At 43.9% G+C, this 16,227-nt stretch overlaps 1 protein-coding gene across 4 annotated transcripts in view; it reads left to right on the top strand.

Moving 5' to 3' along the window:
• The window catches only part of ANO2 (anoctamin 2), a 383,296-nt gene that overhangs the window by 281,192 nt on the left and 85,877 nt on the right, over nt 1-16,227 (top strand). For all 4 annotated transcript variants that reach the window (XM_045364578.2, XM_074006133.1, XM_074006134.1 and 1 more), the window contains one exon: nt 15,028-15,102. In XM_045364578.2, coding sequence (XP_045220513.2) covers nt 15,028-15,102 — 75 coding nt within the window. The remainder of the gene's footprint in view (nt 1-15,027; nt 15,103-16,227) is intronic.

The raw sequence follows: 16,227 nt of genomic DNA, 5'->3' as shown, positions 1-16,227 counted from the left end.
GCACTGGGCCCAGAGAAGAGGCAGGCGCGTGTGGGACATGGTCTCTCCTCGCCTGCAGGCCACGCAGGAAGGAGGGATCCTTCTTATAGGTCATTTGACGTGCTCATTTCAGAACTGGTTACTGAGCAGTGTGTGTTATAGTGACTCCGAGTGTGTCTGCAGGAAGTACCAGGGCCCAGCTTTGGAAATGATTCTGTTCCCCCAAAACGTAATGGAGAACTCGTCCCTCGGGGTGTTCCCAGGTTTGGAGAAGGTCTAGGAAGTGCTTCCTTGTGTCCTACCCAACTTGCCTTTTTTAGGGTCCCATCCCATTTATTCTGCCCCCTTGATTCTAATAAAGAAGAAGAACTAACCACCATTCTCTATTAGTTAACAAAATCTGAAACCAAACCAACAAACATTGCATGCTAGGGGAGTTCAGTGTTATCAAATACCATGATGAGGGCCAATTGCAATGTCTTTTTTTGGCCAGTTTATTATTGTTGCGAGTTCCTGAAAACAGTTTCTTCTGCCCTCCTAGTTAAAAACAAACACTATTTTAGATGTATGTGGTCTGCATCCTGGCGTAAGAGTGATGACTGTCCATAGGTGGAGGCTAGAACTGATTGATGTTGCTAACAAAACAATGAACAAGTTTCTTTACTTTTCTGACCAGAACACATGGGGGTTGGCAAGACTTATTATCATGTGAAATTGATTTCAAAGAGCACAATCTTTAAATAAAAATTACCAACACATTTCAAAATGTCATTTTTTTTTTTCACACTGAGAAGCCTGGCACCTCTGCTTTGAGGGGAGGACACCAACCATCTCTTAAGGTGTAGGATCTAAGGTACTTGTTAAAGTGTTTTGTGTGTAGTGAGAAATTTTAAAACCCACAAAATGCAATAAATTCACAAAATGCAAGGTAACTGCATAGGTCTAGGTCTTCTCTGGTGTGTCAAGCTGATGCTTTGAAAATCAAAACAAGCTTTGACTGCAGCCCAGGCGGCATGCCCACCTTCAATTCTTGCCCTTCTTACTCCCTGAACTACGGAGAGAGTGCAGTGGGTCTGAAGTTCATCCCTGGACTGAGTGTAATCAGCATTTACCCTAGCCCAGTAATCAGCTTCAGGGTGGGGGAGAAGGGAGGGGCACCATGGGAGCAGGTTGGCGAGTTGGCGGGGCTGCCTGGCAGGTGGCATGGCGGGTTCTGTGTTGACACCATGCATGAGGGAATTGTCTCCAAGCTTGTTTCCACCCTGTGAACTCCTCTCAGAGAATCTGTTCACAGAGGAACAAGCCACAGGAGTACAGGCCCTGGAGCAAACACAGCGAGGGAGGGGTAGTTAAAGAACAGCATCTCCCAGCATTGCCCATGAAGCATTTTCAAAAACAGATTCCTGGCCCTCCCCCAGGTTCTGAGTTGGCAGATCTAGGGAAGGGCCGGGAATCGGTGTATTTTTTAAAGCTCCCCCCATGTGATTCCAAGGATTAGCTGATGTGGGACGCAGTGGCATTGCCCTCGTGTCCCATCCCAGCCTCTGTCTGTCACAGTGGTGGCCAGTCTTCCCCATGGCCCGAGCCTCACTGAGTGCCAAGCCCCAGCTCTCCTCTTCCCATCCTCCTGGGCTGAAGGCTTTTGTTTCAAGTCCCCACCCACCCCCAGCACAGTAAGCTGTGGGCAGCCCAGAGTTCCATCAAGGCACAGAAGGGAGTTGATACAGACAGGAACAAAGGATTCTGATTCCCTTCCATGTTTATTCAGTAGGAAAACTAATGGTAGGAACTAGGAATATTGAGCCTGAAGAAAATAAGAATAGCAGGAGATTTCATCAAGAACTTTAAGTCTAAATGAACGCTCTAGGGATCTGTTCTCTGGTCTGTGGGCTAGAACATAAAGAAAAGGACCTAAATAAAGCCTCAGGCCTGTAGCTCAGACTAAGAAATTCTATGTGACCCAAAGGGACAGGAAGCACTAGGCAGAGGAGCTAAGTGTGGCTGCAGGATCGCCGTTGTAGAGGTCTTTGTGATCAGCACAGGAGGCTCATGGCCTGCTCGCTACAGGCAGGAGGGTAGATCAGATCATAGTTGGGTGTCACTTAACACTCCTTGCTGCAATGCATATGAGAAAAGCTGCTCTTAAAGTCTGTGGGCCACGCAATTGACTATTTTTCTTAAACTGTTGAGAGGTTACTATGAACCTTTGCATTGTTCCCTTCGGTTTTCCTCAGATCCGTGAGAGATTGGCACTGGTGTGTTACCTGAAGCAGTGGCACAGAATTGCTTTGTGGAATTCTTCCTATGCAAAACTAGATTTGACCAACCCAGCGACTGAATACTCATTCCCAATGTTCTGAGCGTGGAGCGCCACCAAAATGAGCACGGCTATTTTTCCAAACTGATATCCACTCTCTGAGTCATCCATGCAAATGAATTCTGTGATCAGTGTGGTCCAAGTGCTGGATCCATGTTGAATGATACTTGGAGTTCCCTGCTTTTACGGAGCTGATGTTTTCCTTAAAAAGCCAGTTAGGAGATGAATAAATAAACAAGGTCACTTTGGATAGCAATAAGTGCTGTGGTGGAGAATAACAAGGACCAGGGATGGACAAGGGGCGTGGGAAAGTTCTCATTGTGGGAGTGATGCTGGGATCGAGAACTGAAGGCTGAGCTGAGGGAGCAGCGGGGTGGAGAGAGAGGAGAGGAGTCATGCTAAAGTTTTGCTATGGAAGCCAGCTTGGTGTGTTCTAAGAACGGGAAGGAAGCCAGTGTGGCTGAGAGGGAGTACACAAAAGATTGTATGGCAAGAGATGAAGTTGGATAGGAGTAAAAGCCCAGATTGTGGTAAGCATTGGAGGCCACAGCACAGGGTTTAGATGTATTCAAAGTTCATAGTCATTTGGCTTAAGATGTTCGTATGATGGTATAGAAAAGGCTGAATATCAAGGATTCATATGTCAAGATGCTCTTTGACTTACAGTGGAGTTATGATGGATAAACCTGTCATAAGTCAGAAATATTTTAAGTAGAAAATGCATTTAATGACCTGATAAACCTGTTGTAAAGTTGAAAAATTGCGAGTCGAAAAAATTGTTAAGTAAGGGACCTTCTGCAGTACTGATGGAGGTCGCTGGTAGCTTCAGGCTGGCCTCTCCCTTTTGCAGACAAGAAGGCTCAGAGACGGATGAGGGCTTGCTTGCCCCAGGCCTTCCCACCTCATTAGGAGCAACCCATCAAAGACTCCTTGTACCACTGTCACAAAATAAAAGGGCCTCCCTTGAGAGTGACTGGGAAGAGGCTCTCAAATCCCAGTCCAGGCAGGGCACACAGCAGAACAGCTGGGATTTAGGGAATGGCCACAAAGAAGCTCAGCCCAGTACTGGAACCCAGGGAGGACAAGGCAGCGAGCTGAGAAAAACAAAGGGGAGCTGCAAGCTCTCTGGGAAGCCAGAAAGAACAGAGTAAGTGAGCTGGACCCTAGGAGGGGAGAGGGGGAGCCAGGGTTCTTCTGTGTCTGCTAGGAAAACCACGCAGTGGGAGGAATAAAGAATGTTTTCCAATTGAGCCACAAATTACACTGCGTTCTGTCCTGGGCTTTAGGCATGCCTGCAGACTTAGGTGCTGTGCCACATGACTGCCTCGTGCCCCTTGGCCAAGATTCCCCTCCTAGACTGAGGCCCTGTCCCTAAAGTCTTTCTCTACTGCTGGAAGGCTTCGAGGGTCAGTCATAGGTGAGTGCACGGGGCTGAGGGGTGGGACCTGGAGGCTCAGCTCCAGAGAGGCTGGGTGTGCTTGGGCTGTGGAGACCAAGACCATTTTGCAGACTGACGTTGTGTTGACAGGAGCTATGGGAGGCTAATGCTCTGTGAAGGGAGGGATATGCACTCAAATACTGGCCTCACTCCTCTGATCAGGCCATGAAGGCTTCCTGGAGGAAGAAGTATTTTAAGAGGGAGACCTAAAGAGAGAAAGAAGATGATGAAGTTGGTGGGGGAACCTCTGCTGCTATAGTAGGTGCTGTTTGTGAGAAGACTTGGGAGCTCACCCAGCAGAGAGAGCATCGAGCAGCTTGGGTCTGAGGGGAAAGTGGGACCAGGTGGTGGAATGAGGTCACACAAGGCAGTTGTGTGACTTTGGGATAAGAAGAGCAGCCCCTGGGTTTGTGCTGTAGAAAACTTTGCCCATAATTACCTGGGTTTCCTTGTTAGTTAGGGCCACAGGGTCCCTGGTGGATAAAGCAATGATGATGCTGATGATGCTGATGATGATTTTAATGATGCTGATGACAATGATGATGATATTGATGACAATGATGATAATGATGTTGATGATTATGTTGATTTTGATACGATGATATTGATGATGATGATGGTGATGTTGATAATATGATGATGGTAATGATGATGATGATATTAATTTTGGTGATATGATTATGATGATGATGACAATGATGATGCTGTTGATCATCAGATGATAGGTAACAAGTATTGGGATCTAACTATGTGCCAGGCACAGTCCTATGCATATTTCATGCATTACCTCATTTCATCTCCACAGCAGCAATCTCATACTGTTGGCACTATTTTCAATATCTTTGTTATGGTGAGGAAGTGGAGGTATACAGAAGTTGGTAACATGCCTGAAGTCACACGTTCAATAAGTGTGCAAGCTGGAAATTGAACCCAGGCAGCCACCTCCAGGCTAGACTACACTGCAGCATTCCCAGGATAGACACAGTGAGATGCCCAGCTCCAGCAAGGAAGAAGAAAAGGGGGATGAAGAGAAGGAGAGAAAGACAAATGAGCAGATAATATTTTTTCTCAAATGTAACTTTATGGTCCCATTTCACAGATTGCTGGCCCAGAACCTCACTATCTCTTTCTCCTTTGTTTTAGTCAACATATGTAATGGAGGGCTAAGGTGGCCTGAAGTCACAAACCAGGAGATCACAGCATAACTCCTCTCAGTTTATGGCTTGCATTTATTTTGTGAAAGCAGCCAGAGTCCCCTCTCTGCCCTCGAACATGTGCCATTCTGTGAGAGGCTGAATTTATGGCGTTGGCTGCTGGAATTATTAATCTCCACCTGAAATTGCGCTGAGGAGTCCCCCACACTCAGGGCTACTGATGCACACAGTGGGCTGGCTCATAAAAATGCGTAAAGCTCATTAACCAGAGACCTTCAGTCATGTGAGACCAGATGGCCACTCGTACCTCGTCCCTGAGCCGAGGAGCACCTGGGTTTTCCTTGATTCTCATCTCTGACAGTGTCCCAAGGGCCCTCAAATGGAAAAGTATACTGCAGTCCAACCTGGCTGACAGAGCAAGACCCTATTTCAAAAAAGCATAACAAAAAAATTGAAAAGTATATTGCACTTCTTCACATTGCTCCTCTCTTTTTGGAGTTTCGCTATTTCTCAACCCTCCCTTCTCTAAGCCCTCCACGTATTGATGTCTCCTCAAGCCAGCCCTATCAAATCACAATGTGTCATGGAGGCACCCAGCACAGGAATCTCATAAGTGGTACTTGATCAACTTTAGGAGCTTGTGTTCTTGATGAGGACTTTGGAACAAACTACTGCTATTTGACTCTTTCTCAGACATAGTTGAACCTGGGCTTTAGCCTTCCACTGCCACCCCTACCCCCAACCAAGTCAATCTCTAAATCCCACTCTGCCGTGAGTCCATTTGTCTGGGACCAGCTCCTATCTGTCATGCAATTTAACCAGCCCTGGTTTACTGAAGTCATTCTTGGAAACAGGCTCCCCCAAGTAACTTCCCTCAGAAACCGTGTCCCGGCCCTGCCAACCCTTTCCATCCACAGTTCCCTGTGGTGTCTCTGACCAGAGGCCTTTGGCCTCAGTCACCTCCCAATCTGTAGAAGACCTCTGCCTGCTGCAGTGTCTGGATCCCCTGTCCTGGGAACTCAAGGCAGACAGAGTTTCCCTGAAGACAGGGATGAGAAACTCTCCATTTTATTTCTACCTGCCACTGGCCTCAGTGAATTCTCATAGTGTCTAGGCCATGCCCTGCATGCCTCCTTACATGGAGAGGGATCTAAGTGAGGCTGGTTAAATGTTACCAAGATTGTTTTCAGAGTTGAGGTCCTGATAGGACCTGATAGGAGACACACTGGTTGAACAAACAATTAAAGAGTTTGCACTATGTATCTGACACTATGCTTAGACATCAGCTATATGGCCTCTGCTCTCCTGGAACTGACAGTTCATGAAGAGGAAAGACAAGAAAATCAATAAGAACAGTGGATGGGGAATGAGTCCACTGTGCAGGGCCTGAACTAAGCCATCAGAAGTACGAATGGACAGGAGGGGAAGATCAGGAGAAGGTTTAAGAAGTGGACCCCATGACACCTGGGGCCAATCAAATGTGAGTGTGTGGGAGGAAATAACCCAAGGGAATGCCTCTGTTTCAGGTGTTGCCTGCTCAAAGAGGCATGGTTCAGTTCACGTGGTTGAGTTAGGATAAAAAAGAAGGTTTAAGGAACAAGGTGATCCGTTCTTTTTGGGACATTTGAGCTTAGGACATTCCGTTGAAGATGCTCACTAGGCAGTTGGACAAATGAGTTTGGAGCTTAACAGAGAGATCTGGGCTGGTGATAAGAATTTGAGGGTCCTCAACAGGTGGGTGGTCACGTTAGCTAGGAAAAAAGTATGGGGAAGTGCTGGTATTAAACATCTGAACTCTGCAACCCTGTGTTCCCTCCAACTTCTTCAGAAAGGAAATTATAGCTGCTCTCGCCTCACCTTCCATCCACTTCCTCATTTGCAGTGTTGGTTTTACTGCCACTATTCCCTTGAAATTTCCTTACAAAGGTTGCAGATGATCTTAATGACAAATTCTGATGGATGCCTTGCTGCTCTTAACTTGCTTCATCTCTCTGTCAAGAGGAGCTGTGACTCTATGTCCCTCCCTGAGTTTTGGGCACCCTACTCTCTTCTGACTCCTTCCAATATTGTGGCTACCTCATGGTTCATGTATTTTTTAGATGACAGAGTATTGCACCACATGAGAGGCTGTGGAGTACGTGGCATTGGGCTCACACACATTGGATTCCAGAGCTGCCACTTATTCACTTGTGAACGAGTTCCATAACCTTCTGGAACCTTCAGGTCCTACAGCTATAGAATGGGAATAATAATCATCCCTCACGAGTTACTACAGTAATTAAATAGGATATGTCTAAGGCACATAGCTAATTGTCAGTCACATTGTAAGCAATTTAAAAGTGGTGGCTCTTATTTTTTGGTGTGTCTGCAGGCAGGGTGGCCATACCCAGCAGAAGGAAATGGTTTAAGACAGTTAGTACAGTTCCCTGACTAGCAGCAACACAGCAGCAGCAGCAGCACTCACTGTACCTGAAAACTTATTAAAAATGCAAATTCTCAGGCCCCATTCCAGAGCCACTGAATCAGAATCTTTGGGAATGGAGCCCAGAAATCTGTTTTAACAAATCCTGCAGATGATTTTGAAGGTACCTGCAAAAGCCTGAAAACACAGTTTTAAGATAAAGGAGAACAAAGTCCTTGAGGAGAGGATGAGATTTAAAGGAAAGGTAGAAAGAGGATGAGATTTAAAGGAAATTTAAAGGAAATGACAGTCAGCAAGAGGGAGGGACATCTCTCCAAATGAGACAGAAAGGTCAGATGCGAAAAAATGAAGATAAAATTGTAGATGGCAAAAGGAGAAATTGAGATTCTCACATGATGATCTTGAGGTTTTTTTTCCCAATAAAAAAGTGAGGTTACATAATGAGTGGGAGAAAAGGGATAGAAGAATAGGGGGCTTGCATAGAGAGAGGGGCAATGTGGACACAACTGATGGGTGTATAGGAGAATGAGAAAAGCATGGCCAGGAAGCAACAGGGGCACAACTGATGTTGCCAGTTGTGACTGTATAGTGACATCAATCCATGCAGTTGTGTAATTTTTTCGGTGGCACTCAGAATCCCTTATCTTATTTAGAAGTGGGATGGCTGCTCTGATTCAATATGAGGCACTGTTGTGTAGCTCTGTTAGACGAACTCAGGCACGGAAGCATGTGTGTGATGTTTAGTATGACTGGAGTGGTGGGCCAGACTAAGAGTAGTGGAAGAATAGGAAGTGAAGAGTTCCAAATATCAACATTACCTGGACTGTGGTGAGGAGCTGCTGGCCAGAGTGAAGTAGGGTTGACATGAGGACATTAAGGAGTAAGTCAGTTTCTGGATCTCAGCTGCTTGTGATGATGGCAGGATTGGGGAAGATGGCGATGCAGATGATAATCACAAAGTACAAGTCCTTCTGGCTGAATGGTGTGCCCCACAAAGGAGAGGCTCTCATAGACAGAAGAGTAAAGGTTTGGAAGTGATAGGCAGATAGCGCCTCAGCTCTGCTCCTCAAACAGTACACAGAACTGAATGCAAATAAGCAATTGCTTTCAATATTTTCCACCATCAGAATAAATCGACTATGGCATTAAAACATAATTCATGTTTAAAAGGTCCCTGGATATTATTTAGAATTTAAAATCTAGAAGCAACCATTCCTTATAAAGGAACCAGTTAGCAACAGCCTTCTCAACAACTGAGCAGAAATATCAGAGGCCCTGCTCTGGTGTTGCCTAGAATGAAGTTGCTGACTAGCCATGGGTGTGTCACCTCGCCTCCTGTATGTACCTCAGGACTGATCTGATCAGCAAGGGACTGGATTATTTATTCTCTATGACCCCTGCCAGACTACGATCAGATGACTTGCTATGTGCTAGTTAGAAGTGTCATTCTGTTCTGATGTTTGATCCTTCATGTCATAGTGAAAGATGCACCATAGATTACCAGGTAGTCAGGAATCTGATTTTAACCTTATCTATCTAAAACCCTGCTGCTGTGTATACGTCCTACCCTCTCATTACACTGAGCCATTTGATCATACCGTGTGTTATGGTATCTCCATGCTTTTGCACATGGTGCTTTCTCTGGAATACCTTCATCCCCCTTTGCATCCTGGGAAACTCTAATCATTCTTTAATCACAACTGAAATGTCTCCTAGTCATTGAAGTTTCTCCTTATTCCTCTAGGCTGGAATTCACTCCCTCCTGTATGTTTCCGTAGCACTTTGTGTGTCATATCATGTCGTAATTTGTGTTCATCTTTCTCAGTTTCTGGTACTAGTTAGGGCCAAGAATGTGAGCTATTCTTCTATGTATGCCTACTGCCTGGCGCTAGCATGATGCTTGAGGTACATATTTGATGTTCGATGTATGCGTCCTGTATAGAAACAAGAGTACTACAACTCACGATTATATAGAACTTGTAATTTTCCAAGTCCTGTCACATATGTGGTATACTCATTGAGTGCTCAGTAAGGAAAGTTACCAGTTGTCCCATTAGAGATGCTGATTTGAGGACACAGATAATTTGAACAATATGCCCTAGGTCAGCTAATAAAGAGGTGGAGATGGAATGAAGCCCACATCCTGTATTTCCAAATCCATTATATTTCTCTTCTGTTTGACACTGCCCCCAAAATATTTGCCAGAACATATGGACAGTGTATGAACATTTTGATAGAAACCAGTCTGACCTATTCCTGACCCTCTTGTTATTATCTGGAGGGCTGAGGCAGATGATGATAATGAAACTGCCAGTGAGGATGTCAAGGTTTGGCTTCCTGTCCTTTGTGGGCTTCCCAAAGAATGAGGACCACAGCCTGCTTCTTTTGAAGCCCAAACCCAGTTTCACTCCAGTCCTGGTCACTTGGCATTTATCGTCTTCATTCTTCTTTTAGGGTTGGGAGTAACTTGCACTGGTTTCATATTGGTATGACTGAGTATCTCTTCTTTACAGTTCTGCTTTTAGCAAACTCAAAATATAAAAATCTGGATTAAAAACCTAGGAGAATCTGCAGATCCTGCCCCTTCAGAGAGGTGGAGTATAATTCCCACACCTTAAATGTGGGCACTTTGTGACTTTCTTCTGAAGAGTAAAGTATGGAAAGGAGAAAAAAAGAAACTTTGCAACAGAAAAATCTGACAGATATCATCTCCACTAGGAGATCAAGGTTGACGTCATCAGTGGTCAGTCATATTCTAACCTGTACCCTTGATATGATGTGATGAAAATGGCCCCTTCCTCTTTGGTCTTCCTCCCCCAAATGCATAACCTCAGTTCAATCATGGGAAAAACTTCAGACAAGCCTGTGTTGAGGGACATTCTACAAAATACTTGACCAGTACACCTCAAAACGAACAAAGTCACCACCAATAAGAAAAGTCTGAGAAACTGTCACAGTCTAGAGGAGTCTAAGGGGGCATGACGACTAAATATAATGCGTTTTCTTTGAGGGGACCCTGGAACAGAAAATGGCTATTAGGTAAAAACTAATATAAATAGTATATTATTAAATTTAAGTAATATTAGATTTTATATTTATAAGAAAATATGAATAAAGTATGAACTTTAATAATACTGTACAATATTGGTTCATTGGTTGTGAAAAAATGTATTTAACTAATATAATAGGGGAAACTGGGTGCAGGGTATATGGGAACTCCTTTGAAGCTTTTCTGTAAATCTAAAACTATCCTAAATTAAAAATGTATTTAATAAAGAAAATAGAGGAAGGGAATACCATATCTTATTAATGGAAATGCAAAATGGTACACCCACTTTGGGAAGTTGTCTGGTAGTTTCTTATAAAGTCAAACATATACTTACCCTATGACTTGGTAATTCCATTTCTTGGTAATTATCCAAGGGAAATGAAAACCTATGTTCACACCAAAACTAGTGCACAGACACTTTACGATGGCTTTATTCATAATTGCTAAAAACTAGAGACAATTCAAACATCCCTCAAATAGTGAAAGGACAAATGAACTGTGGTACCTTCACACAGTGGAATATTATTCAGCAATAAAAAGGAACAAACTATCAACACACGCAACCACATGGACAACATGAATCTCAAATGCCAAGTCGAAGAAGCCACACTCAACAGCCTGCATACTCTATGAATCCACTTATATGACATTTTGGAAAAGGTAAAACCAAAGGGGCATAAAACAGATCTTGTCAGGTTCTGGGGGTTGGGGGAGGTGATAGACTACAAAGGGCCATGGGAGAATAATGGGAAGTGATGGTATTGTTCTATGTCTTGATTGTCGTTGTGGTTGTGGTTGTATGACTATGTATTTATCAAAACTTACAGAACTAAACACTAATGAAGGTGAAATGTACTGTGTGTAAATTATATCTTAATTAAAAATGAAGTCAGGTGTGATGTCCTACGCCTGTAATTTCAGCTAATCTGGAGACTGAGGCAGGATGATCACTTGAGCCCAGGAGTTCGAGGTTGCAGCGAGCTATGATTGTGCAACTGCACTCCAGCCTGGGTGGCAGAGTGAGAGATTCTGTCTCTAAAAAAAGAAAAAGAAAAAAAAAAAGAAGAAGAAAACAACTCAAGGATGATTGCCACTTTACAAAATTATTCTCCAAGGGATTTGTTTAAATAGCACTCTCACCTATTGCCTTTTCAGTGATTTCATTTCCAAATGTTTAGCTTGCCAAAAGGGCACTTATGTGGTTTTATTACTGTGCTGCTTGCTGTCTGGAGGCTCAAAACTGGAAGCCATCATCAAGGGACATAGACACAAAGAGCTGAGACAAAGAAGCTAGCACAGAGGACAGCTAGGCTCCTGTCTTAACAATGATTGCATTAGCTAAGTGCTTTATAGTCACCTGCTTTTGATTATATCATGAAGCTGATTAGACCTTACTTTTATGAGCCTTCCAGTTTACAAAGCTCTCTCATATGCGTGCACTCATGTGATCCACACAATACCTGGGCCACTTAGGTGGGACAAGTGTTATTTCCATTTTAAAAGGAGAGAGAGGTGCTAAGAGTTCTCCTACCTCTGTGTGCCTGCACTCTCTTGACCTGCTTCACAGGCTAGGCAATTTTAAATGCATGGTAATTTGGTGTGATAGATATAACTATATTTTACAGATAGGGCACATAAATTATTTTACAGATAAAGAAGCTGAGGATCTGGGAATTTCCCAAGGTCATTCACCTAAGAAGGACCAGAGCCAAGAGTTCAGAACTTGGATGTCCTGGTTCCAAGCCTACTTCTCTTTGTGCTGTCTTGTATGCTGGCTATAGGATTTGTAAGCAGAATGTATTTAAGTTAAGGATATTTTGTTGCAAGTCTTCATGTTGTTAATGTATCCGTGAATGGAGAGTTTTAATTGGCTTCCATTATTAGAGCCAGATTATTATAAGTAAAGACTACTTTACTCACTGTCATTTTTACTAGTGACTTTGGGAGCTTGGAAGACGGTGGTGCAACGTTGTGTTTCTCTTGGCTTCTTATGTTGGGAGAGTGTCTGAACGCATGAGCACTGTGTGTGTGTTGGGAGCTGTGACTTCCAGAAAAAAGAGATCACCAATGTAAACATAAGAAGGGGTGATTTTTCAACATACACTACAACGTTATATCAAAATGAGCATTTTTTCTTTCAGTTGCTTTGAGTGGACATTTAATTTGGTTGCTTTTTAGTTACGTCTCGTTTTTATGCAAAATAGTAATGCCACCTTCCGAATCAGATTTAGCTTAGAATTGCTTTTCCTTGTTTCCTTGGTGGTCTCTGAGCTCCTCCTGGGCAGAGCTGAACTTTCTCAGTGTGTCCTCAGTATCTAGCACAGAGCCCGGCCCATTGGCACTGTTTAGACTTTGTTTGTTGAGTAGGACTGAACCAAGACTTATTCATCAAAACCTTGACCATAATTGGGCGGGAGGCTCAGGAAAAGTCCTTCCCCGGCCCCTCAAATGTCTCTTCAGAATGCCTATTGAGTGTTATCATTCGTCAGCCCACCCTCAGTTTTCCTTGTCAACAGCTTGAAAAATCTTTTAAAAATACCCTTAAGGGGCCGGGTGCAGTGGCTCACACCTGTAATCCCAGCACTTCGGGAGGCCAAGGCGGGCAGATCAGATCACAAGGTCAGGAGATCGAGACCATCCTGGCTAACACGGGGAAACACTGTCTCTACTAAAAAAATACACACATACACACCCAAACTTAGCCGGGCGTGGTGGCACGTGCCTGTAGTCCCAGCTACTCGGGAAGATGAGACAGGAGAATCATTTGGACCTGGGCGGCGGAGGTTGCAATGAGCCAACCTCGTGCCACTGCACTCCAGCCTGGGCAACAGAGCGAGAATTCGTCTCCAAAAGAAAAAAAAAAAAAAAAAACCTGTAAGGAAACTGTTAGTGTGTGAGTGAAACTAAGAATTAATACTGAAGGAAAATGAAAGAAACTCTAATCCCTGTTGATGTTTGGCCTAATTTAGAAGAACGTGAATGAGTCTTGTTCCAATCCCATCAGAAATAGGTTCACATGTTCCTATTCCTTCAGAATGGCCACAAGATGTAGTTACCTTGTTCTCACTGTGTGATGGAAAGCCTGTTGGGCTAAGAGTCTAGCAACAGGCTTCTATCCCTAAGTCTGTGCAAACCTGAATCTATTGCTTGTTTACATAATCTGTAAATGCAAGTGCTAATTACTAAGTGAATTCAGCTATAACATCATTCCCACCACAGTTTATTAAGCCAACTCCACCTGTTGCTCAGTTCCAGGCAAGAGGATTGTTCCTCTTCTCACATCCCTTCAGACTCACTCCCAAGGTAACCCTCACTCCCAAACTGACCAGGGATTCTTAAACCTTTTGGTGTGTGGGTGTCATCTCTGTTTCCTTTGCCTGTGAGCCCCCCAGGAGTGGTGATCCTGTCAGTTTTCTTCTGCCTCCCACTGTGCCTGGCACCAAGATCAACGCACAGTGGGCCCTAGAGGGATTTTTAGAAAGAAATCTTTTAGGATAAGGAGGTCCTTCGCTTACAGTACAAGCTTTCAAAGGCTAGATGGCACTGTTGCTAGCACCAAATCAGGTGTGTTCTGAATATCAGTGGTGAGGAAGCGAGAGGAGAGAGCAGGGGCCCTGGAGCGCTCACCGCTGAGCCGCATTCAGACACCTTGCAGAAGTACTGGTGGATTCTTGCCGTACTGGCAGGGAGTGCTCTGCCATATTCTCGGCACCTTCACAAACACGGCTTCAGATGGTCTTCCCAGCTACCTTGTGTAGTAGGCAGGACAGCTGTATCCATTCTAATTTTATAGAACTGCAGCTCAGAGGAATCAAGTGCCTGAACTAAATTTATACAGCAGAGCTGTTTAATTAGCAGAGCTGTTTGCCATTCATAGCTGTTGGCAGCCCCTCCCCTGTCCCCCACCAAATGAGGGTCCTCAGAGCATGCTGAAGGAGGACTCTGGTTAGTGATACAATTGTCCCAGGATAATGGCCCGGGTGAACTGGACCCAGTCCAAGGGGAAAAAGGTAGGATTCTCAGCTAAGTTGATTGAATGGATCAGCTTAACCTGTGCCTCAAAATGTTTGGATTTGTGACAAGGGAGAGCACATAATACTACATGTAGCCTCTTTGAAGAACAAAATTGTGGTAATTTGCACAATTATTAGGCTCTAAGATCAGTGGTTGATGTTTTATTTAACAGATGATCTATTTATGGGATGCTGCCCTGTGGTTGGGTTGTTATCTGTCATTTGTCCATTGCTTTACTGTATTCACATGTTTCTTACTAAAACAAAACAAAACTGTCCTGTGCAGTAGGCAGGGCAGGTGTCACTACTGTGCCCAGTTTACAGATGAGGAAATAAAATGTCAGAAATGTTAATAAGAGACATATCCAGGATCACACAGCTGATAAGTGGTTGAATTAGAACTTCAGCCCAGTGTGAGGTTGAAGTAAAATCTTATCCTTTTTTCATTGTAATTTTTCCAGGCTATTCCAGCTTATCTAGAAATTATAAAATTAGGAGAGTTGTTGATAATATGGAGAGTAAGGCATCAGTGACTAGAAATATATCTATATAGGGTGATAATGATCAATCATATGCAAATATATGCAAATTGAGAGCAAATTAATATCTGTTATTTGTGCCCTCTGATTGTCTCTGCTCTCCTGTTTCTCCCCAGGATGATGAAGATAAACTGACCTGGAAGGATCGTTTCCCAGGTTACCTGATGAACTTTGCCTCCATCTTATTCATGGTAATTTCTTTGAGGGACCACTTGCCTGTGACTGCATGCATGTAGATGCTGTTATGTGACTATTGTGGATATTATATTCTGCTAGGAAAATCATGAGAGGTTGGTAAAGGGAGAGCCACACTCCTGTGTAGAGGGGCCGGATCTTGTCTGATAGTGAGGCCATTGACCACACAGGCTGGAAGTTGGAACTCCCGGGGAGTAGGTTGCCAGATGGTGCTTCCACATCGAGACAGACCAGAAACTTGGAGAAGGAATCAGGTAAGATGGCTGCAATTGCAGCAGCCTGTCTGGGCTGTGGGGTGGCTCTCTCTGACGTCTATGGATAGACCAGAGTCTGGAAGCCACAGGAGATAGCCAGCTTGGGCTCGGTAACTGTGATTCTTCAGCTTTCCTATGGTTGCTGGGTTTATTTCCTTGTGCTGTACCTTAGAGTTTGGTACAGCCCTTTTGCAAGACCCAGATGGTCTCAGCTGTGTCAGGGAAAGCTGAGGGAAAATCCTGTGATTCCTATTTGAGTTAGATCAATAAGGTGGTAGCAGTTTATTCTTGTTTGCCAGCATGGGCAAGACAGCAGTACCTGAAGCTAGAGGACCTCGGGGAAGGCAAAAATCAGAGGACAATGTTAGGGTTACTAATACCCCGTATCTCTTTATGGAAATATTCCTTACGGTATTCAAGATTGGAGGTTGTGCTTTGTAAAGGAGTGTGTGTACTCACAGCTCAGAGCATTTCTAAGGAGGCCTACATGTTAGTTGCAGGTTGAAAGAGGGATCACTTATTCCAAAAATTGGCCTGGAAATTGTTGTAACTCTGACTCTGGCCTGAGGGGGTTTTGTTTGTTTGTTTGTTTGTTTGCCATTATTTTTGCCATCATGACCTTTAAGTACAGGAACTGTGTTTTCGTCTCAGAAATGTAAAAGGTGAAGGAAACTTAGATATCACCAATTCAACTCTTCATTTTTCAGATGAAGTACAGAGTTGATGGGTGCCTTGCCACAGCTTAGAAGTCTAAATTTGCTTTCTTTTCATTGCTTAACAAGTGCAAGGCATGTGGAATTTATTCAAGAATATGTGGTGAGTTGCCGTGTGTTAAGCTGTTATGACATAAAGTTTAATTTAGCACTT

Source organism: Macaca fascicularis, chromosome 11 (assembly GCF_037993035.2).
Source record: "Macaca fascicularis isolate 582-1 chromosome 11, T2T-MFA8v1.1".
Taxonomy (NCBI): Eukaryota; Metazoa; Chordata; class Mammalia; order Primates; family Cercopithecidae; genus Macaca; species Macaca fascicularis.
Note: the sequence above shows the minus strand (reverse complement) of the source record. Positions and strands in the feature narration are given on the sequence as shown.